At 38.0% G+C, this 24,638-nt stretch overlaps 1 protein-coding gene across 4 annotated transcripts in view; it reads left to right on the top strand.

Annotated features, from left to right (window-relative positions):
- Positions 1-24,638, top strand: part of LOC116268849 (serine/threonine-protein kinase 38-like) — a 79,467-nt gene that overhangs the window by 22,882 nt on the left and 31,947 nt on the right. The window contains exon 1 of one of the 4 annotated variants that reach the window (XM_031650360.1): positions 14,917-15,034. The exons of the other annotated variants lie outside the window; for them this stretch is intronic. Coding sequence (XP_031506220.1) covers positions 15,028-15,034 — 7 coding nt within the window. The 5' untranslated portion in view covers positions 14,917-15,027. Of the gene's footprint in view, positions 1-14,916; positions 15,035-24,638 lie in introns of those variants that run through there. 4 annotated transcript variants of the gene reach the window in all.

Here is a 24,638-nt window from a genome sequence, read left to right as displayed (position 1 = left end):
AAGTTCTGTTCCTTCCTTCATAGGTTCAGTTGTTTAACCCAGTGTTTTTCAAACATACTTTACTCCTGGAACCTGTTTTTCCTCAGACGTATTTAAGAAAAAAGCATTTTGTAGACCACATTTGGACAAATGATACTTTATATCATTGCTTTGTTTTTTAAATTTTAGTTTGACTGAATTTTACAGTTTCAGGATTTTGTTTCTGTTGCAGATTTTAAGCTTTTCTTTTATAAATAGTTACTTTCCTAGTCTGAAATCTATACATTGTTTCAGTAATTAATTCATTATGTAAATTTGCCGATCATTCATCTAAAGGGAATAAATGTTAACTTTTTAAAAAAGTTTGACTTGTGTCACAGATGAGAATATGAAGTATATCTGTACAATAAAGGAAAATGAAACATCAAAGTATCTACGACAGGTTAAGAAGCAGAACTTGACTGGGCATGGTGGCTCACGCCTGTAATCCCAGCACTTTGGGAGGCAGAAGTGGGAAGATCACTTGAAGCCAGGAGTTGGTGACCAGCTTGGTCAATAAAGGAAGACCTCATCTCTAACAACAACCACAACAACAAAAAATTAGCCAGGCACGGTGGCACATGCTTGTAGTCCCAGCTACTGGTGCAGCTTCAAACTCCTGGCCTCAAGCTGTCTTCCCAACTCAGCCTCATGTTCCACTGAACGTTGTTATGCAGTGTCTCCTATTCTACATGTGCAGGTTTATTTTTACAGTATGTACCTGGAGTGGAATTGCTTGGTCATTGGGCATGTGTGTGTTCAGCTTTATTGAGTGGCATCAAACTGTTCTCCAAAGCAGTTATACCAATCTATACCCTCACCAGCAGTGAATAGTTTTCCCATTGTTCTTCCTTAATGAAATTAGATATTCACAGCCTTTTAGGTTTTTGCTAAACTAGGAGTATGAAGTGGTATTTCTTTGGGGTTTTAATGTTCATTTCCTGATTAGAATTGTAGTTGAGCATCTTTTATTGTGTTTATGAGCCATTTATGTTTTCTCTTTTGTCAAATTCCTATTTGGGTTTTTTGTTCATTTTAAATTTTGTTGTTTGTGTTTTTCTTATATAGGAATTCTTCATGCATTCAAGATGCGTGTATATTGTTTAGAATAGTACCTGAAACATAGAAACAACTTTGTAAGAATAGCTATCATTGTATTACCATTGTATTTAATCCTTTGTTTTTATGTGTTACAATTATCTTCTGCTAGTTTGTGGCTTATTTTTCATTCTGTGATGCAAATTTTTTAACCTGGTATTGTATTATTTCAAAAATACACCATCTTGAATAATCTACATGTTCATAACCATGACATATTCATGTTGTATATGTTCTGTATCATAACCCATAACTTTCAATCTTTTTTTTTTTTTTTTTTTGAGATGGAGATTTGATTTGTCACCTAGGCTGCAGTGCAATGGCATGATCTTGACTCACTGCAACCTCCACCTTCCGGGTTCAAGCGATTCTCCTGCCTCAGCCTCCCAAGTAGCTGGGGTTACAGGCACCCGCCACCACGTCCGGCTAGTTTTTGTATTTTTAGTAGAGACGATGTTTCGGCATGTTGGCCAGGCTGGTCTCGAACTCCTGACCTCAGGTTATCCGCCCACCTTGGCCTCCCAAAGTGTTGGGATTACAGGTGTGAGCAACTGCACCAGGCCAACTTTTAAGTACCCTTTTTTTGCTGCTGTTTCTTTTTTTGAACCCCAGGAAAAAAATTAACCCATTTAATCCCCTGTTCAAACTGCTACAATTTTATTTTCAGTGTTGTCGCCTAGTTGTAGATGTATTTATCTCTCCAAATGTACTGTGATTATTTCGAAGTCAAAACGTTTTTGGCATTGTGATTTCGAAAGTTTAATCTTAAGACTTTAGGAACTACCTGAAATTTGCAACAATTGCCTATAAGGGATCCAAATGAATCTCTTTTTTATTTTTTATTTTGGAGACAGTGTCTCCATCACCCAGGCTGGAAGGCAGTCGTGTGATCGTGGCTCACTGTAACCTCTACCTCCCAGACCCAGGCGATCCTCCCCACTCAGCCTGCCGAGCAGCTGGGTCTACCAGTGTGTCGCCACACCCACCTGATTGATTCTTTTTTATTTAATTACTTATTTTGAGTCTTACTGTGTCGTCCAGGCTGGAGTGCAGTGGCATGATCTCAGCTCACTGCAACCTCTGCCTCCTGGTTTTAAGCAATTATCTTGCCTCAGCCTCCCGAGTAGCAGGGATTACAGGAGTACGCCACCATGCCCAGCTAATTTTTGTATTTTTAGTAGAGATGGGGTTTCACCATGTTGGTCAAGCTGTTCTTGAACTCCTGACCTCAAGTAATCCACCTGCCTTGGGCTCCCAAAGTGCTGGGATTGTAGACATGAGCCACCACGCCCAGCCCTTTTAAATTTTTTTTGTAGAGACAAGGTCTCGCTTTGTTGTCCAGGCTGGTCTTGAACTCCTGGGCTCAAGGGATCCTCCCACCTCCACCTCCCAAATTGCTGGGATTACAGGTGTGAACCACCATGCCTGGCTTGAATCTTAAACTATGATTTTAGTTGAATCTTTACGATGTTATTTGTAATATGTAACTTGCTAACCAAACTGTCCATGAATTACTTCCTTTAGTGGAGAGATCCTAATTATCTTTTGGTAGATTTTTCCGAATACTGGAGGATGACAAAAGGGACACGTTAACAGTGTAATTGTAAAGGTAACAGTGACGATAGCAGTGATAATGATAATTATAATTTCTTCAAATTATATCATGAATCAGGTACTGCCCTAAGTGCATGACATGTATTAACTCACAACAATCCTTTTGATCTGTAAGAAAACCAAGGCACAGGCAGATGTAGTAACTTGTCTAAGATCACACAGCCAGCAGGAGTGGAATTAGGGATTCAAAGTCAGTCAGTCTAGTGGCAGAGTTTTAGAAGTAGATTCATAGATATTATCAACTTGGTATCTGAAGAAACACTAATTCATTTTTAGTTTTTAAAAGAAGAATTCACCTAAAACTTTGTTTTTTAAATGTGATGATGAGAGAATGGGAAAATACATTTTCAGTGTAGTTGGTGGGATCCAGTACTTTCAAGGAAGGAGCAGAACTTGGAGCTGGAGTTGCCTAATCGAAGTGTATAGTGGATCAGGCTTTCATTATGAATAGTTTTGGCTCCTCATGAGTGGTTGCTGGCCTCTGAAAGATTTCAGAAAATTCATAACTTGTAATTCAGTTTCCTATATGCCATATGCAAATGTTTGGAAGGTAGTTAATAGAGAATGGTTTTAAATATTCCACAGAGGACTCCCAATTGGTTTTTGAGCTTGTATAGTTACTGTCCAGTTGAGACAGAGCCATTCTGAAAGACTACAGCTATTTGGGAGATAGCTAACCATATTTGAAATGTGTCTACTCATTAGCTTTAGTTTTGTATTTTTTATTTTGAGATGGAGGCTTGCTCTGTCACCCAGGCTGGAGTGCAGTGGCACGATCTCGGCTTACTGCATCCTCTGCCTCCTGAGTTCAAGAGATCCTCCTGCCTCAGCCTCCCGAGTAGCTGGGACTACAGGCGCACACCATCACGCCTGGCTAATTTTTGTATTTTTAGTAGAGACGGGGTTTCACCGTGTTGGCTATACTGGTCTTGAACTCCTGACATCAAGTAATCCACTTGCCTTGGCCTTCCAAACTGCTGGGATTACAGGCGTGAGGTTAAAAGTATTTTCCTCCTCTGAACCTTTATTTTGGATGTTAAACGCTCTCATTGGTTCATAAAGCAGTTTTCATTAGGTTGCTGTTACTGCTTCGGCTCTTGGCTATTTTTAGATAGAGTTTTCACTCAGCTGTGGTTTGTTTACTTAGCTGTAAGCAAATATAAATAATAAAATGAATTAAGGTCAATTCATGTACTCTAAAAATTATAGGGTTAAGTGGCTAAGCAAAAAGAATGAGACATTATAGCTTCTTATCCATTCAGTTTTGAGTAGAATGAGCATAGCATTGGAACGAGCATGTATAGGAAAGATAGTACTGAGCTGATCCGCTGTAGGGCATTACGCTGATGAATTAGCTAGGGTGTGTATATTAGTGGAAAAGTTTAAGAACTTTGCCATGGGATTTAAATATTATGCTTTTTTTTCTTTTTGACTTCCCCACAAGGAAGGACTGGGAAAGTAGCTCTTTTCTCTCCTTTATATGGTCATAATAAAGGATTGCAAATTAATTAGCTGCATTCAAGGCATCACACAGATTGAATTCCATATTTGTCTTGAAGGGAAGTCCAGACTTCTGCCTGGGGCGACTGAATCTGCTTTGTGAGACTGAGTGCAACTTCCGTGTATTCAAGGGTGGGATCATCTTGTCAACAGCCAAATGTCTTACAAGTTGCAAGTCACTTAGAAGAAATTATCCCCCCAAATGTGGTTTGTTTTTAATGTTTCTTTCAAAACCTCTCCTCCCCCAACACACAGTACAGCAGAGAAAAGTTGCACCTGCCTGCTACTTGGCAATAGATTCCGTGATGATTGATTGTGGGCATTGTTTTCTATGTGGGTTGGGAACAGAAAAATGCTCTTTAACCTTTTACCAGGTCTCTGATAAGTACTGAAAACTTTGGCAGTTAAATGTGGACTGTAAAAGAAACATACAAAGAAATACTGGAAAAACAAAAATGGAATGACCTTTATGCTACGTTGACAAAGCCAGTTTGTGTTTGATATTTTTTCTTCCTTATTTTGTATGTTTATCTTTTTTCTTTTAAACAAGGGTGGAGTTTTTCTACTTTGTTGATCCCTGTAAATGGCTATGATTTATTTTATTGAGAAGGTCCAGTATTGGAGGCAGAGTGGGAGGGGTCCTGGACTGGGAGCCAAATAGTGGCTCCATTTCTAAATGTGTGACCCTAGACAAGGCTTGCCAACTTCCTGAGCCTCAGCTTTTTAATCTTTAATACCTGCCCACCTACACATGGCTTGGGAGAGTAGTATGCATAGTGTGAGGAGTCCTGGGCTAGTGAGTGTGACAGGCTTGTTTTGGTTTTATAACATTTATAACATACACATGTCTGAGCCCATTTTTTTCTATTGCAAAATGGCAGTAACGTTACGTACCACTTGTTAGGGCTAATGTGAGGATCAGAACCAAATGAGATAACGTATATAAAGTATTAAGCATATTACCTACCACATAATTAATGTATAGTTAATTATTATGAATTACTTATTTTTATTATTGTCAATAACATAGAGTGTTAGCATTGAATAAAGTTCTGGGTATGGAATAGAATGATCAGATTTCTAGGTTTTGATGTTTGATACTATAGCCTCACTGCTGAGAAAATCTGGGAAGTATAAGGAGGTAATGGTTAAAAGATAGGCAGAATTTTCTAATTTCAGAATAATAGTCATTAACAGCAGGACACTGTCTAGATAATCTACCTTTCTGTGCCTTTTTATCTTTATTCAAATAAAGATAACGTGTTTTGAGGAAACAATATTGCTGTTTTTTTGTAAAAATTGAAACATAAGTAGGTATGGTTTGTGGCACTGAGGACTGACTGATGGCTTCTGATACTTCTCTTCGAAATGCCCTTTTTGGGCCGGGCGCAGTGACTCACACCTGTAATCCCAGCACTTTGGGAGGCTGAGGTGGGCGGATCACGAGGTCAAGAGATCGAGACCATCCTGGCCAACATGGGGAAACCCTGTCTCTACTAAAAATACAAAAATTAGCTGGGCGTGGTGGTGCACACCTATAATCCCAGCTACTCGGGAGGCTGAGGCAGGAGAATCGGTTGAACCTAGGAGGCAGAGATTGCAGTGAGCCAAGAGCGCGCCACTGCACTCCAGCCTGGCAACAGAGCAAGACTCTGTCAAAAAGAAAAAAAAAAAAGAAAGAAAGGCCCTTTTTGGAGCTCAGATAAAGACACTATGTAATTTGTAAGAAAAAAAGGTGTCCTGTTGGAGTCTACATGTCGGGAGTATCTAAATCTTAAGTAACCAGACCTTAACTATCCTCTCCAGTATTTTAAGAAATGATGGTGAGGATCATTGCTGATACGGTTTTCAAATCTGGGGGGAACGGTTACAGAATGGTGTAAAAATCACCTGAAAAAAAATCCTTTTTGTTTGTGCATTTTATCAAGTCACTACTAATCTGGCCAGCAGGGAGTTACCATCCGTACTATGTGGCCGTGGCCGTGACCAGAGAAAACAGGTCCAGTCCATTTCATGTGTTTAATAATTTATCACGTTCACATATAACCCACATTTATTCAGTACCTATAGTAGCTGTGCTTGAAGCACATAAGCCATTCATGATGAATACATACTATTGTTCAATGCTGCAGTTCGTATGTTATTTTGAAAGACAGAGGGAGAAATAGTAGAGTACCTACAACTTGCATTTCCAAACTCATCACTTTTATACTTTGAGGAAGGAACTTGTAACCTTTATTGTACATTAATGATTACTTATATAACTCACTATGTTTTCTTTTCTCTACTTCCAAACCCAAGAAGGCATTCTAACAGTATCTCAGTCATCTCTGATAACCCTGCCCCAGTTCAGTCATATCCTGGTAGGCCATTTTAGTTATCTCATAATTACGGCAAACCTCCCTTCATTCCTCAAACATTGCCAGCAACCACCAAATCCACCTTCCTGCCCCAACAATTAATCTAAAATGTAAATTGGACCACATCATTCTCAGACTTAAAATCCTTTAAATGACTTCCTTACCACTTTTCAGGGTACCATCCAAATTCTATGGCATCATGTTCATGGTCCTTCTCAATCTGGTTCCTACTTTCCTGTCCTCCCTCATCTTCTGCCACTTTCCTCTCTCACCCCTTCATACAAAATTATTTACAAATTCCTTGTTCTCTCACACTACTAAGGCCTTTTGGTATTTTCAGCTCCATCACCCCATCATCCTACTTAGTTTGTGTTGTTGTTCATTTGTTTGTGTCTGTCTTCCATGATTAGACTGCATTTTTTTTTTTTTTTTTTGAGATGGAGTTTCATTGTTGTTGCCCAGGCTGGAGTGCAGGGTGTGGTCTCAGCTCACTGCAACCTCTGCTTCCCAGGTTCAAGTGATTCTCTTGCCTCAGCCTCCCAAGTAGCTGGGATTACAGGCACCTGCCACCACGCCTGGCTACTTTTTTTGTATTTTTAATAGAGATGGGGTTTCATCATGTTGGCCAGGCTGGTCTTGAACCACTGACCTCAGGTGATCCACTCACCTTGGGCTTCCAAACTGTTGGAATTACAGGCGTGAGCCCACGCCCGGCCTGATTAGAGTGCATCTTGAAGGCAGAGATTCTGTGTCACTTAACTTTGAATTATACCCACATGTCACACTGCCTGGTGCATAGTATGCATTCCGTAAATGTTTCTCAAATACATAAATGAGGGATGAAAGATACTCCCATGTGGTCACAGTGTACCATTATAACATTTGCAATTCTTACTATATGATATAATATCTGTAAGCCAGTTTTATAAATCCGATAATCGTGATATGGCTAAAAGGGAACATAGATATCTTATCCATAAACTCAAAATCAAGGAGACTGAGTAACTTAGACAAGAGCACACAGCTGACTAACAGTGCCTCAGGACTAACCTGGCCTGGCTCCCTGATCCCCTTGCCATGGATAGGCCTAACAAATTGAAATGTGTGCAAGACTTAATAGATTGATATTTAAATCATTTATTTTAGCTTTGAGGTTTTTTTTTTTTTAAACTTCATTAAGGAAAAATTTAAGTATACACAAAAGTAAATGAAAGAGTAAACTGTATCCCCATGTGTGCACATCACCAGCTTAAACAGTTCTCAAACCATGACCAGTCTTGATTCATCTATTCCCACGCCTACTCCTCTTCATGTTATTTTGCAGTAAATCCTTGATGTTGTATGATTTCATCTGGAAATATTTTAGTATGTACAGGATAGGTTTTTAAACTTCTAAATATGAGTTTCTCTGATATTCTGGGAAGTCATGATAATTGAAACAAAATAACGAAGCCCATTGAAGACACAACTGCAGCAATCTGGCAGCCTGTCCCTGTGCTTTCTCCTTCTCTGTGAAGCTGTTCCCAGGACCACGACTTCCGCAGAGCCCATCTCCTAGAAATTCCTTTTGTTCACATGCCCTGGAGAGAGTTGTGCTTTGTTGTTTAAATTGTGCAAGGTGGAGGTGCAAGGAAGAAAAGCAATGGTGATTATATGAATGAGAGTAGATACTAGTTAGTAAAAAGCAAGATACTCTATTTATGTATAAGGTTAAATAGTTTTTAAAAATCATCCATAAGAAACCTTTAAAATTCCTTGGAATCTTTGTCATTTCTATTTTATAAAAATTACAGTATAGTAACTGAAGTTTATATTATGAATTATTGCAAACATACACAAAGTTATGGAGAAAAATACAAGGAACATTCATGTGTCTACTGCATCTCTTTACTAAGTCTCTATTTTGCCCTGTTGCCTCAGATTTTCTTTAAGTAACAGTGCATTGCAGGTAGAGTTAAGATGCCTTGGTAATCCTTCCCTTTCCTCTCTCCCAGAAATAACCATTATCCTGGATTTAGATTTATTGTTTTAAAGCATGTATAACCTTACGTTGAATAGCGTCTTGCCTTTTATAAAGCATTTTACCTCTCTCATTTGATCTTCACAACTCTTGAAGTATTTACGTCACCAACCCACCAAATTATCCCAATTTCACTTAATACAAAGCTATAAGGTATGAAGTGAATTAGTGTTTCATGATTTACAGTGTATCATCTCATTAGAAATAGAGTCCTGAGGCATGTGTGTGAAAACTTCACACCCTGCTTTATTCCTCTGTTTAACTTCAAGTACCAGTAATTACCTTTCAAAAGTATAAAACACTTTGGGAAGCTGAGGTGGTAGCACCTCTTGAGCCCAGGGCTTTGAGACCAGCCGAGGCAATAGAGCAAGACCTCCATCTCAACACACACACACACACACACACACACACACACACAGCAGTAGGAGGACTGGAAGGAACCTCAGAGGGTTAAATAGTCTTTAACTCCCTGATTTTAGTGAAACCGCCTTAAAACCAACTCACTGGCTCAAGCCTGTAATCCCAGCACTTTGGGAGGCCGAGACGGGCGGATCACGAGGTCAGGAGATCGAGACCATCCTGGCTAACCCGGTGAAACCCCGTCTCTACTAAAAAATACAAAAAACTAGCCGGGCGAGGTGGCGGGCGCCTGTAGTCCCAGCTACTCGGGAGGCTGAGGCAGGAGAATGGCGCAAACCCGGGAGGCGGAGCTTGCAGTGAGCCAAGAGCCAGCCACTGCACTCCAGCCTGGGCGGCAGAGCGAGACTCCGTCTCAAAAAAAAAAAAAAAAAAACCAACTCACAGGTAAGTTTTCTGTTCATTTCAAAGGGCATAATTGAGGAAGGAAGAGCTGTCTACCCTCTCTAAGTAATGTTTTCTCGAATGACAGATGAGTAAAGAAATCATGGAGATGTCTTATCTCATAATTCTTTAAAAATTAAATAACCATGGAGTTTGCATATAACTTAAAAAATTTAAAGCAAGCTTCCACTCCAGTTCCTCCTGACCAATTTTTCCAGCTATTTGAGCCATATTTTTTGCTCCTTGGAAGGAGATACAGTGCTCATCCTGTTTATTCAAGTAAAATTTTAAAAAAAAGATAAAACTTCCCCCCCTTAAAAAAAAAGTCTAGAGCTGGTAAAAATTTCTGACTCAGTAATTTTGGAAAGAATTGCCTCTTTCCACAAATAGATGAGCTTACATACTAGGTCTTCCAAGTGGGCTAGTAAATTTCCGTGATGTCAGGAAACTGGGTGGAGTTTTTATGGATGCAAGTCCAGTGGAGGAGGGACTTTTCAGGTCACGTATAAGGAGAGTAGGATCAGATTCTGGTTTTGAATAACCTATAAGCCACAAAGCATGGAGCTTTCCCATTGGGTTAATCTAGTGCTGGCCACAGTTTAGGCATATGATCTAGAGTAGTTGCTGCAATTAAGAGATACTTTCTAATAGGATCTTTGCCCTTTTATTGGAAGGCTGTAAGTGTAGCCCAGCCTTGATTTATAAACCAACTTGACATAATCACTGTTTCTTTTCACATGGACTTCTGAATAGCTGTCACTAAATTTTGATTACCACCAGGCATTTAGTTAAGCTAGAGCTGAGCTATTTGATCTATTAGTTTTTACTGGACACTGCAGCCCACACTGATCTTCCCCTGTTCTAAAGCCCTGCTTATATCAGAAAGGCCCACCCAGGCTAATTGTTTATGTGCTAATTGTTTATATGAGTTAGTTTTAACTTTTTCTTCGACAATTTTATAGGATCTTAGCATGCTCATATCATGTCTCCTACTATTTGGGTCTCTTCCTACTGTCACATTGCGTGGTACATTGATAGTTGCTAGTACCTAAAGCCTTACCTAAAGCCGATGAAACTATTAGCTTAGTTGGCTTCTTCAAGGTTTGTCTTTATTTGGTCACCCTGAAAGCCTAAGTGTCTTGCAAACACGATCTACTAGGTTTGTTGAAGATCTCATTTTGTTTTCTATAATCAGTAACAGACACTGTAAGTTTGGATGCAGTTTTTTAAAAGGACCTTAAAAACCTTAACTCTCAGTTTGGATACTTGTCCCCTGGCTGGCAGAAATACCTTGGCAAAGTAGCTAAAGTCAGCCCTGAAACTGAAATCAGCTGAGGCTGGATAGTTTAAACCATAAGAGGAGGGGCCTGCCCAAATAGATGTCAAAATACAGACAGTCCCTGACTTAGGATTTTTGAACTTTAGTTTGGGTTTATTGGGATATAAGCCCATGAAGGAGGTCCTTATGATTACTACTGAATGTGCCCCATTTTTGGACCATCATAAAGTTGAAAAATTATAAGTTGGGGAATGTCTGTTCTGCTACCGCTATTAAATGCACTTTTGACTTAGCAATGATGTAGCCCCATTGAAAGTCAAGGAGCATCTTTTTATTATACAGCTGTGAAAATAAAATAGTTGGTTTAGCTGTGATAATAAATGTCTAAATAGATTAAAGGAACAGAGTCTCAAAATGGACTGTTTCTGGCGCAAAAACTTTATACTTACATTCATGCTTCTAAGTCTTAGTGCGCATATTTTTTTCCCTTAGTTTAAAAAAAATGTTTGCTGGCTGGTCTCGGTGGCTCATGCCTGTGTCCCAGCACTTTGGGAAGCCGAGGCAGGCAGATCACCTGAGGTCAGGCATTCAAGACGCCTCTGGCCAACATGGCGAAACCCCGTCTCTATGAAAAAATACAAAAATTAACTGGGCATGGTGACAGGCACCTGTAATCCCAGCTGCTCGGGAGGCTGAGGCAGGGAGAATTGCTTGAACCCGGGAGGCGGAGGTTGCAGCGAGCCAAGAACGCGCCACTGCACTCCAGCCTGGGCAACAGAGCAAGACCCCGTCTCAAAAAAAAAAAAAAAATTTGCTACATTCTTAAGTGTGACTCTCTTTAGCTTTGTGAAACCTTGAGGTTGTTGTTTTTATGCAAGGTTTATAATGAAAGGGATGAGAAAAATACAAGTCATTATAAAGAACTTGATGTTTTCTAGAACAACATACCCTAAAAAGGGAAGCTTACACATTTGAAAAATAAAAGTCTGGTGAGAGACCATATAGCTGAGGGTTCTGAGCTTAGGGAGACAGGTTCCATTTACTGGCTGTAGGTCTTTGGGATGATGACTTAACTAATCCTACTTCCTTATTTGTCAATGTGGGAAGCAAGCACCTACTTTATAGAACTGTAAAGATCAAAGAACATCATGCATGTTAAACTTTTAGTACTGTACCTAACACAGAAGTGTTGATAAAAGTTACCCATGGTTATTATTTTGACAAGAAGACCTTTAAAAGTACTATGAAGGGTTTCTGTTTCTAAATTCTACGATATATAGTAGTCATGAACATTTCAGAAAGGCAATGTTGTTTTCAAATCAATTTCACAGTTTTCTTGAGGGAGATAAGCAATTCTTCCCTTAGCAAAATAACTTTTGACTATGCGATGAAGGAGACTCAAAATCAGTGCTGATTCCAGCTACCTTTTCTTTATTTTCTGTGAGATGTTGAGCAAGTTACTTGCTAGTAATGTTTTTCATTTTTATAGAGAATAAAAAATAAATGAATTAGGTTTGAATTTCAGTGGGAAATAATTAGGTTAGATGTAAGAACGCTCTGATTGTAAGGCTGCCAAGCAGCTGAGAGGGAGTCCTTTGTCACCATTAGGAGACTGTGCCAGTGGAGCTTTTTCTTTTGGGCCTCCTAAGGCTACTTCAGGCGTCCTGGGAACCCATCTAGATGCACCGTAAACCTAGACTTCAAACCCTGACTCCTGTGATGGCATCTTTGCCAGGATTCTGGCTGCTGTTCAACGTTGGTTAGTCTTGCTGTTCATGTAGAAAGCATTCTGATACTTTTTTCCTATTTAGATAAGTAAATGAAGATAGCATAATATAGACAACACATATTTTAAATAGTCTGAAATAATTGCATAGATTTCCAACAGATTATAAAACTCTTTAAAAAGCGTACAGAGCTGTTTGGGCAAGAAGGGCAGTTTGAATCTGGCATGGCAACACAGCCTTGTCTTTGTTAAAAGGTTAGACGAGTTGATCCTTTTAGGTTTCTTTAAAACAAGGAATTATAAAACCATTTAAGATTTACTAAGAATAAATAAGGTGATCATGTAAGAGAAGACCAGTAATTCTCTTGAGTTGCCTTTAGGAAGCTACAGACTTATTTTTGGCTTTAGCTTCATTTAACTGACTCTGGTTGTAAAAAGTAGGCATGGTCATTACAACAGCTCTAGTGTGAGCAAGGTTCACATCCCTGCTCTGATGTTTTTGAGTTGAGAGGCCTCTGGTAAATAACCTGTCTGAGCCCCGGTTTCTCGTTTCTAAAATGGAGAAATAGTACCTACCTCATAGAGTTGTTGTGAAGATGATGTAAGATAATGTACACAGTACTGCCTGGCACAGAGAAGATGTTTTATAAATGGTATCCATGACGACGACAGTGGTGATAAGGACGGAGATAAGGATAATGCTTAGTTGATTTCCAGATAATCATGATCTAAGCTGGGAAGTTTTCTGTCAAAAAGTAAATTGAGGCGAGGCACGGTGTCTCAGGCTAGTAATCCCAGCACTTTGAGAGGCCGAGACTGGTGGATCACAGGTCAGGAGTTCGAGACAAGCCTGGCCAACATGGTGGAACCCCATCTCCACTAAAAATACAAAAAATTAGCCGGACATGGTGATGAGTGCCTGTAATCCCAGCTACTTGGGAAGCTGATACCAGAGAACTGCTTGAACCTCGGAGGCAGAGGCTGCAGTGAGCCAAGATCACGCCATTGCACTCCAGCCTGGGTGACAGAGGGAGACTCTGTCTCAAAACCAAAAACAGTACACCAGAGTAAACTGACATTAATTTTTAAAAAGAAATGATATATGCTGGTCCAAATAAATAAACAATGAAGTCTTAATGTCACATCTGAATAACAGAAAATCTTAGTTTGGAAAACTGTTTCTACTTACATTCTCAACTTTTGAGTCGGGTGATGGTAGTTTTGATTTGATCCTATTGATTTATAGGAAAATATCTACTTCTCGTGTAATAAATACAGTTCTTGCAAGAGCTAAAGCACACTCTTTTTCTTCTGTTGTATAAGTTGAAATTATTTAAATATTGGCATTATGGTATGATGTCAGCTATTTAAAATGGCCTGTGATAGTTACATTGTTCAATGATAATTGCAATCTCTTAAATAATGAATTTTTCAATAGAAAAGTGGGCAACAGTCTTAAATCATGCAGGTTACAAAAGAAATAGTTACTTAAAATATATAAAAATAGGCTTAAGTAATTGTAATCAAAGGAATGTATAAGCAAAACTAAGGGTTTTTTTTTGTTTGTTTGTTTTAACCTATCAAACTGACAAAGTTTAAAAAGATGGACATTGCCTAGTGTTGGTGCTCTTATATAACTATTAATGGTCAATTGGTACTGTCTGTCTGGAAAGCAGGCTGGCCATGTATATCAGAATTTGAAATGTGAATGTTCTTTGACTCAACAATTGCACATCTGGGTATATAATAAGGAAATAAGAGAAAGAGTGCATAGTCTGTGATCCTTGATGTTTATTACAGCATAACTAAAAATACCCCCCAAAATAGAAACCATTTAAACATCTGTTAGTGGGCATTAGTTTAAAACTATGGCGCTTAACAGAAGGTACAGTATGCCTGATTGCTTCGTTTAAGAGAAGCCAGGGTTCAAAAGCTGGCTTCACCATGTCTAGCTGTATGATTTTGGGTAAGTAACTTAATCCAGCTAAGTCTCACTTTTCTCTTCTATAAATCGGAAGAGTGGCACATGCTTTTTAAGGATATCGTGAGGATAAAGTGAAATGATACACATAAAGCGCAGTGTCTAGCACAAAATAACTCATTATATGTTAGCAACTATTATTACCATGTGCTCCTTAAAAAGGATGAGTAGATCCATTTGTATTAATATTGAAAGGTGTCTATAAGATCGTAGACACCTTTCAAAAAAGCAGTTTACACAATGGCTTATTTGTTTTAAAGCTGTATTAAAACTTATTTGTATTAATAGCCCATTTATGTTAAAACTGTGTGTGTGTGTTTATGCATTAAAGTTTTGGAAGGACATAGCAACAGTTGTCTGAGTCTTAGGCACTATTCTAAGGACTTTCACACATATCAGTCACTTGATTAAAATCAGTTAATATATTTTAAGTGCTTGGAACAATGCATATGCTTTATAAAACACTCAATAAACATTAGTTATTAATTTTCATATGCTGTCGTTATCTCTGTTTTGTAGATAAGAACACTGACACCCTGAGAGTTCTCACAGTTCGTAAGTGGCAGAGCCAGAATTTAAATCCAGGGAGTGTAACTCCAGTCTCTCTCTCAACAGTTAAAACTGGATATTATGGGAGGTAGGATTGTGAGGTCACTTTCACTTTGCAATTTGTATACTTATGGATATTTTTACATGAAACATTTTATTTTTATATATGGGGCAGAAGATATCCAGTTTGGAAAGAAAATGGTGCATTTTTATATTTTAGAAATCTTTTTTTCCCCTCTATTCTTTACTACCTATGGCATATTCCAGAGATCTGAATACATGTACACTTAGGTTGCCCTCATGCTAAGGGTCCTGAACAAGGAGTTCCCATGACCTCATACACTGTATAAGATTTTGAGACCCTAACTTTGGGGCACACAGCTAAATATATATTTAGAGGTAGAGTCAAATACATATTTAGAGGTACAGTCCCAGGCTAAATCTGCATTACTGAATGGTGATCAACTTCTGTAATTGAAATCTTAATAGCTTTCAAGAAACCTTCAGTCATAATATTTTGGTTTCCAGCAAGTTTGGGATAAAATTGTCATTCTTTGGTCATCCAAAGAAGGCAGGCAGAAGCCAGTTGTTTGATCCACAGATCAGTAATTGTAAGATAGGAAGCAGTAACTTAGTGTTAGATATGGACATCAATGTTAGGGCTATTAGATGCTACATAATCCAGGACTCAGCCCTGGCTATTAATGTTCTGATATCCAACTTTGCTGCAGGGGCAGTACAGTGTCCTGGAGTGGTCACTGCACTGTGGACTCTCAGCTAGAATGGGAGCTTTACCTGAAGGTTAAGTGACATGGTCTAATCCAAGCTTTTCCACTAAATAGCTAAATGTCTTTGGGCTTCACTTCTGTAAAATGAGGGAGATGGACTAGATAATATAATCTGTCTCACTTAATGACAGATAAGATGGTCTGTACATCACTTAATGGTGACCACCTTCTGTAATTGAAATTGAGTTCAAGTTTTGTGATTTTACCAGCCTTGCCTCTTGATGAACTAAATTTGCAATCTTAGACCTGTAGTAAAGTCTAGAAAGTTGCTAAATAGAATTGAACTTATAAGCTGATTTATGGGAGTGTTTGCCAGTGTGCTGACTTGAATTACAGGATATCCTTGATGACAACCAACTCTACACTTTACTTTTTATTCCATTTTAGGTATTTTTTCCCTCTCCTAGATTTGTTTGCCCAATAATCCAGAATTGTGTTCTAAAGATCACAAGTCAATAAAATAGTGTGGTCCTGTTCATTGCTTAGGTAGTAAGCTGTTCAGGTATTAATGATAAAGGTCATTACCACATAAAAATTTCTTTCCTGCCTCAAAGTTTTTTGTATTCTGGTATCTTAATGAGATGGATGCCTTCTCTGTTTTCTCATGGTTGCGGAAGTCAAATGGTCTGTGTGTTTAACACAATATCTGAGTCTGATGAGCCACATGGTATGTCTGCTTTTAGTTGGGAACAGTTTTTTTTGGTCAGTTGTGATGGTCAAAAAAGTCTCTTGGGAGAGTTTAAATGACTCAAAATAACCAAACATAGCTCATAGCTACTTAGGTCTTAAAATTGTAAGCTTCGTGATACCATATTTTAATTTTAGTCTTATCTAATTTTTGTACCCCCAAAGGACTGCTGCTTCTGGCTCTTACGTTGTTAAAACATTGGTCTGATTTCTTTCAGGGAGTGGTTTTCATTTGAAAAGGAACAGCAAACAAAATAACACAGCAATTTAAAAATTAAAATTAAGAAATAAAAAAGGAATTGGTACAACTGAGAAATGCTTGCAACTCTCTCCTGAAGCTGTTCAGTGATGCAGAAGCTTTGAATGTTTTGAATGAATGGGAAAATTAAAATTTGAGTTTATATTTGAAATTTATATTTTACGTACTCACTTAAACTCAGTCTGTTTTTCAAGTTTATTGTGTGTGCAAGTGTCTGGTTGGTCTGTCTGCCTCACTCTCTCTCTCTCGTTCCTATTCAAAGTTTACTTTTAAGAAAATGAAAAGCAAGTGTTCAGAGCTGCCCAAGCTTTGTATAGGTTTATGTGTGTAGGCTGCTTCCCAAGCTTGCTTCTCCCCTTCCCTTTGCCAGGGTGTCCCCGCCTCTCACCCCTCATCCTTTTCCTGCCTTGTCCATTCATCAGTTGTTCTCTGGTCACACCAAACCTTCACTTTTTAGCTCCAAATATGCATTTTGGGCATACTGATGTTTTGAATCAGGCGTTGTCTCCCTTAAAACAGGCAAGGAAAGAGTAAAAGGGAGTGGGCATCTTCCTTAAAGCTAGAACATTCATTTTGTCTCTCTCGTTTGTATGAGTTTGAAGGAGTACTTCCTTTACCTTAAATAAGACTTGAAGATAATTTAGCTAGGAGTTGTGCAGTCCTGCTTTTTGGTTTTGATATGGGCCTTTCTAGTCACCACTGGAAAAGCTATTTGAGAAGACAGTGATAGTTTGAGCCTACGTAAATATGCCCAGGTAGGTATAAGCCACCAAAAAATGGTTGCTCTAAAAGTCCACGTGTAAGATATGACTGGAAAACTTCTTCAAAATTCTCTTTATTATTCTTCTCATTTGTCTTTCGTTTTGTTCCATGACATCCAGCTTTTTTTTTTTTTTTTTTTTGGCTGTTCTTTGTAATCCTCCACTAAAGCAGAACTAAGAATTTGGTTTATAGGAAACAAAATTCGAGTACTGAGGTACCTGAAAAACCACCTCTGAGTGCTGAAAAGTGCAACTTGATTCCCCTTTCCCCCCGCCCCTAAACGTGCAGCACTCTCCCAGCATCACTCTTAAATGTTTTCTCTCTGATTATAAAATGGTTGTTTTCCTATTATTGAAAATTTGGAAAATTCAAAATGTGATAAAAGACAAAATTTAAATCATCCATAATTTCACACTGTTTGTTCGTCGCAATTTAACTTCCTCTCCCGTGTTTGTATAGTTGAGTTCATATTGTACTTGAAAATACAACTTTGTGTCTTGCTTATTTACTTAACATTATTCTTCATGTTAAAATTTGCAGGGAAAATTTTCTTCAGTGCTGTGGTGTTTTATACTATCATCATTCCATCAGTCATTTCATTTAATTTTAAACATTTGGTTTAAGTTGTTTGCTATTTTAAATAATGCTCTGATTTAAAAAAAAATCATTGCAGGAATTTTGGTTATTTCCATAGGATAGACTCCTAAAGTTGGAATTATGTCAAAAAATAAAAAAAATCTCTATGGTTCTTGGTATAAATTACCATATTCCCTGTTAGAAAGGGTCACATCTCTGCCAGCTAACACAAATGCATAGCGTGGACAGAAAGGTACCTCCTAACAGACTAGACCTCACTAAGGGGGTGTTTTCCCCTTGTATTGTGACTACTTTCATATAGGGAACATATTGCATAATTTTAAAGTTTCTTTGTCTTTGCTTTACTGGTAAAATTGAACATTTTTTATGTGTTTTAAACTATTCCTATTTATTGTCAAACAGTGTTATTTATCCATTTATTAGGGCCTTTATTGTCTCCTTACAACTTTAATATTAAAAAAGCTATGTATGAGCTTACTTGATAAATATATATGTATTTTAAATATATGCTTTTAGATATACTTTGGTTTTTGTTTGTTTGTTTGTTTGTTTTTGAGATGGACTTTCACTCTGTCTCCCAGGCTGGAGTGCAGTGGTGTGTGCTATATCTTTGCTCATTGCAACCTCCGCCTCCCAGGCTCAATAAATTCTCCTGCCTCAGCCTCCCGAGTAGCTGGGACTACGGACGCATGCCATCACACCTGGCTAATTTTTGTTTTGTATTTTTAGTAGAGACAGTGTTTTGCCATGTTGCCCAGGCTGGTCTCAAACTCCTGACCTCAAGAGATCCACTTGTCTCAGCCTCTCAGAGTGCTGGGATTAGAGGCGTGAGCCACTGCATCTGGGTGCTTTTAGATATACTTATAACTGACATTGTTATTTTACAGTGTTTTTCTCCAAATTATTTTTTAAATCTTGTTTGATACACAGTATATACATATGTATATTACACATTTTTGTAGAATGAAATGTCGCACAAGTTTTCATTGTGATGATTTCCTTTTAAGAAAGCTCATTCCTTCTGAAGGTTATCTATGTTTTCCTCTAATTTTTTTGAAGTTTAATTTTTTTAAACTTTAATTTTTTCCCCTCCTTCCTTCATTCTTCCCTTCCTTTAATTTTTATGTTTGTCCTTTTGAACCATTTGCAATTTATTTTGCATTCTGGAATGAAATGAATGCCTGACTTGATTTTTTTCCCCAAATGGATACCCAATTGTTCCAATACTATTAATTGAATGTCTTCTCCTCTTCTCATCTTCCCATAATCTATGATTACGTTGCCTCATTAGAAGCCAAGACTTTTTAAAATCAAAGTTTGGTTTTGTTTTGTTTGAGACAGAGTCTCACTCTGTCACCCAGGCAGGAGTGCAGTGGCGCGATCTTGGCTCACTGCAACCTCTGCCTCCTGGGTTCAAGTGATTCTTGTGCCTCAGCCTCCCGAGTAGCTGGGACTACCAGTGTGCACCACCATGCCCAGCTAATTTTTCTGTATTTTTAGTAGAGATGGGGTTTCGCCATGTTGACCAGGCTGGTCTCGAACTCCTGACCTCAAGTGAACCACCTGCTTCAGCCTCCCAAAGTGGTAGGATTACAGATATGAGCCACTGCGCACAGCCAAGATTATTCTTACATATTTTATGAATGTTGTACTCCATCTCCTCCTCCTTGCTACTTTTGTGAACAGGATTATTTTTCCATTTCTAAATTTATGTCTTTAAAATTAACATTTTAAAGTATACATTTATTTTAAACTTTAAATTCCCCTATTTAAAAAATCATTCATCTTACTTTTTACTGACCCATATTCTTTATAACAGAAGTGAAAAATACAGAAGAAAACTCATGATATTGGGTTACTGGATGTATTGATAGATGGAAGCATGGCTCAGCTGCCAAAGCAAAGGGAAGGACAGATCCTTCTGGGTGTACTAGCTATCATCTCACTCATCCAAACCCACAATTCAGAGCCATAGTTTAAACGTGCTGGCCCCAGATTCTCTAGATCACTGTAATATCTGTCTGTCCCCACAGCATGCTCTCATGCTCTCCAAAAGTTTCCCTAGGCTACTTAATTCTCATCTTTATAAATTCTATAAATTTCCCTCTATATTTTTTATAATGAAATATGAATAACATAAATATATATCATTTTATATATATATATTTATAATTTTGTTTTTTCCCAGTTGTTTTCATTTTGTTTTACCTCTGAATATTTCCTCCTTTACAAATAATGTTGACATACTCACTCTGGTCCCCCCTCACCTTCATTACCCGTCATCTCCCTCCCCACTGCCATTTACTCCCCCTTCTTGCAAATTGTAGCTTTTTTTTCTCTCTCTTATGTCAATCAAGGTAAGTACTTTTCTGTATGTGCTCATGTGTGTGCCAGTAATAGAAACTGATTTAAAATTCTTTTAGGGATGCCCCGACTATCTAAAAGTTGGCATTGATTTTTTTTTCCCATTGTGGTACTAGATTATAAATATTTGAAGTTATATGGCATTTCTGCTGAGGTAATTTTTTAAAGTTAACTATGACTTGATTCAGCTGAACCTTTTTTTTGCAGACAAAATCTGATGCACTACTAGATAGGCATATAGCAATAGAACAACTACATTTTGTAAATATTACAAGAATAGACTGCTTCTTAATGTTTTTGAGAAAGGGTGATACGTTAAACAATAAGATTGGTAAATAGAATTTTAAATAAAATTGCTGCTTTGGTAAATTTACGTTGTAGTTTAATTGTTTACATTTGGTTTATAAACACTTTCCCTTCTCATTGCAAGTTTAAAAAAAAAAGTTCACAGGAATTTTTAGTAATTATTTGGACTAATAAACTCAGGTATTCTGCCATGAACAACATTACTATAGCCAAATAAGCTTTCAGGTACTCAACCACTGAACCATATTTTTGTGCATAGGAAAACTGTATATTTCTAAAACAATTTTGAAAATAAAAATGCTAATGTTGAGTTCAGCACCACTGTGCCATCATCACCAACCTTCTGATTCACAGAAGGAGCAAAGACAAGTGTGTCTGTTTATGAAATGCGTGCCTCTAGTCTAATGATCAGGGCATACGCCACATGGAAAGGGCCACGTTAAATAAAAACAAAAGCTATTAACAGCAGACACAGTAAAGAGATTATTAATCAATTGGTGTGTGTTGCCTCATGAGAATCACTCTTTTGTGAGAGAAAGCGTTAGCTCTTCCCTGGAACACTTCTACCTCTAGTTCTACCCTAAGTCACTACTAACTTCTAGTAAGGCTTCTAACAAGAGTTCTTTTTTTACTTTAAATATTTCTTTTTGATACATTTCTCTCCCCTCTCCATTAAAAGCAATTTAATTTATCAAAGAAGTAGGCTAAGATCAGAAGAGAGAGGGAATATTTATTAGAGATTAAATTTACAAACTAACTTACAATGGCAGCAGCCCAAGGCAGGAGGGATGAGCAGGAAGATTGAGCAGGGAAGGGAAGAAAATAATAATTTTTGAGCATTAATATGTGCCAGGAGATACTTTAAAAATATTTTCCCCTTTTTTATTGGTTTATCAAACACATGACATATCTCAGTCCTTTTACAAGTACTTTTAGAATTCTTTTAAGTCTTATATTACCGTAATAAGCATGCACACAAGTTGGCTATTATTATATTTATTTAACAGGAAACTGACACACAGAAAATTTAAATTTTAATTTGCCTAAAGTCACAGAGCTACTGAATGGCTGGACCAAAAATCAGATCCAGGCAATCTGGCCTTTCATCCTGTGCTCTGCCACCATCAAAGTGTCATATTAACCCTGTAAGGCTGGCATTTATGATCTCCACTTTAGAAATGTGGATCCTGAGACTGCAAGCTCCGCCTCCCAGGTTCACGCCATTCTCCTGCCTCAGCCTCCGAGTAGCTGGGACTACAGGCGCCCGCCACCTTGCCTGGCTAGTTTTTTGTATTTTTAGTAGAGATGGGGTTTCACCATGTTAGCCAGGATGGTCTCGATCTCCTGACCCTTGTGATCCACCCGCCTCGGCCTCCCAAAGTGCTGGGATTACAGGCTTGAGCCACCGCGCCCGGCCAAACTAACTTTCTTAAACTAGCTTTTCTTATACTTTCTGTCCTTACTGATGTCCTTTCTGTCCTTACATCATTTACCCAGTCATCCAAATCTGAAACTTAGAGATAATTAGAGATTTTAGTCTTTCCAGCTGACTGAGGCTTCTCTTCATCACTTCTGCTACTATCTTAATTAGGCCCTCACTATTCTGTAATCTCAAATGTGCTGTAAAGGAAGCAGGTGGGTAATAAAATGTGGGTAATAAAAAGTGAATGAGTCTGGACACGCGGGAATGGAGAGTTGGTGGACGGGTAGGATGTTGTATTGTAAGGGGCCGGCTGCAGCTCTGCTCCAGCTGTCTCTTTGCAGGCAGGAATGAGAGCTCATTGTGGACGGATCAGACTTTTCAGGAGAAACCAGAAACCTGGATTTTCATATGAAACCTTCTAACCTTCTACTTTCTAGATTGTAGTACAGGCCTAACAAAGTAAGTCTGCAGGCTACCAGGTTGTAATCCCTGACTATTCATTATTAAGGCCTCCTGAGCAGATTTACTTCCTCTAGTCTGATCTGGACTTCCAGCCTTTTGGCCATCCTCCCTGTACCAGCATAATCTATCCGAAGTGCAAATCAGATAGGATTTGAGGGCTGGTTGGGAGAATTAAATGCTTCTAAGAATGTAATATTCTTAGAAGAATTATTGGTACTTGGGTAAATACTCAATAAATGTTCTGTAATGGCTGTAAGGTTTTCACTAAATTAAAAGCCTTGAGTGATTCCTATTTATGCTCAGGATAAGTTTTTAACATGACAGAAAAGGTCTTTATTTCTACCTTCGTCTTCTGCCATTCAACCACATATACTCAGTCTATCTGTATGTTTAAGTGTGTCAGTGTATTTCATGCCTTACAGCTCTTCCTCCCCTGAGTACACCTGACTGGTGAACTCCTACTATAGCCCCTTCCCCTCCAAGATTCAGTTCAGGCATCACCTCCTCTATTAAACCTTTGATTACCCTTCGTCTTGAAGCACGGATTTCTCCCTACTTTGTGTCTCCATAAGATCATGAACTCCCTAAGGGCCGAAACTGTGTTTTATCAGTCTTCCTGTTCTTAGCACTTCATACAGGCGTCATAGTATATATCTGCAATAAATGTTGGTTGAAAATAATACAATTAGTAAAAGTTAATGCTGGGATTTGAACCTTCACCTGACTATGAATTTCTTGCTTTTTAGACTGTGCCTCAGAGAGGAAAGAAGCTGTGGCTGCCCTTTCGTTAGGGACTCAGTTTATACAGTGTCCAATCTGAGGACTTAATTGTAGCCTAGGGCATTATGATTGCAACAAGTGAATTGAATTTAGGAGAATTTTTATACTACAGGGCACTATAGTAGCATTAAGGGTACTCCCTCTGAAATGCAGTATGTGAAAACTAAGGTGAAATCACCAGTTAAATAACTTGTTTTACAGCCAGGTAAAGCAGTTCTATTTTCTTCCTTTAGAAGTTTGATGGTAAATGGTTGGAGATACCACATCTATTTATAAATGGCCTGAGTGCCAGATTTGTTATCTCCTTTCCCCCAGGCTTGATAAACTAAAGAATGTTGGACTTAACTATTGGTAGTGTCTCCCTTAATGAATAGAGCAGTCTGGAGAAAACACACGTGAACAGGAAATTCAAGGGCACCTTGTGTTGTTTTTATCAGTCCAGGAATTCTAGACTTGCAAATTGTATCCTGTTCTTTTTCTGGCCAAAGAAAGGGCTTTAATAAAACAAAAAGAACAGTGTTAAATCCATTAAAGGAATACATTTGCAATACAATAAGTGCCAGTCATCTAGACCATTCTTTGTAATAATTTGATCACGTCTTAGTTTTGTATAATTTAAATTTTTAGAAGTCTGTGTCTGGTAAGAAGGAAATAAATTTTTCTTGTTTTTAAAACTAATCTTTGCAAAGATACTGTATAATCATGAGTAAGGGTGGAATTTTTGTTTTTTCTGCAAATGTATTTCTTAAGTAACATTTATTTCTGAAGACTAATAGAATACCAGATGATTCTGTATTTCTTAACCCAAATGAAATTATTATATATGAAACACACATATAATTTAAAATCTATAACATTAGAGTTGAGTTACCATCACTTACAGACTGCCTACTGTGTGCTCAGCACTTTGCCAGGTACTATGATGCTTTCATTACAAAGATAAATAGATGGAGATTTTGCTCTTATTTGGTTTTTAAACAAGGCATACACGTATGTATAACTACAATGGAAAGAACATCGTAATCATGATAAATTATATAGTGTCTAAAAGTAATATTTCATTACTTGACATCCACTTCTGATTTTAGAGTAAAACTCATTACACCTTTTTGTGATGGAAGAAACCACATCTTCTGTTTACCTTCTTTTTTGAAGACCTCAGGTTCATAAATATTTATCTAAAATGACTTCATATGTATTTCTATACTGTTGGGTGTTTTGTTTTTTAGCCTGGGTCTCGCTCTGTTACCCAGGCTGGAGTCCA

This window comes from Papio anubis, chromosome 9 (genome assembly GCF_008728515.1).
Source record: "Papio anubis isolate 15944 chromosome 9, Panubis1.0, whole genome shotgun sequence".
Lineage (NCBI taxonomy): Eukaryota > Metazoa > Chordata > Mammalia > Primates > Cercopithecidae > Papio > Papio anubis.
This window is presented reverse-complemented; position numbering and strand designations above follow the sequence as displayed.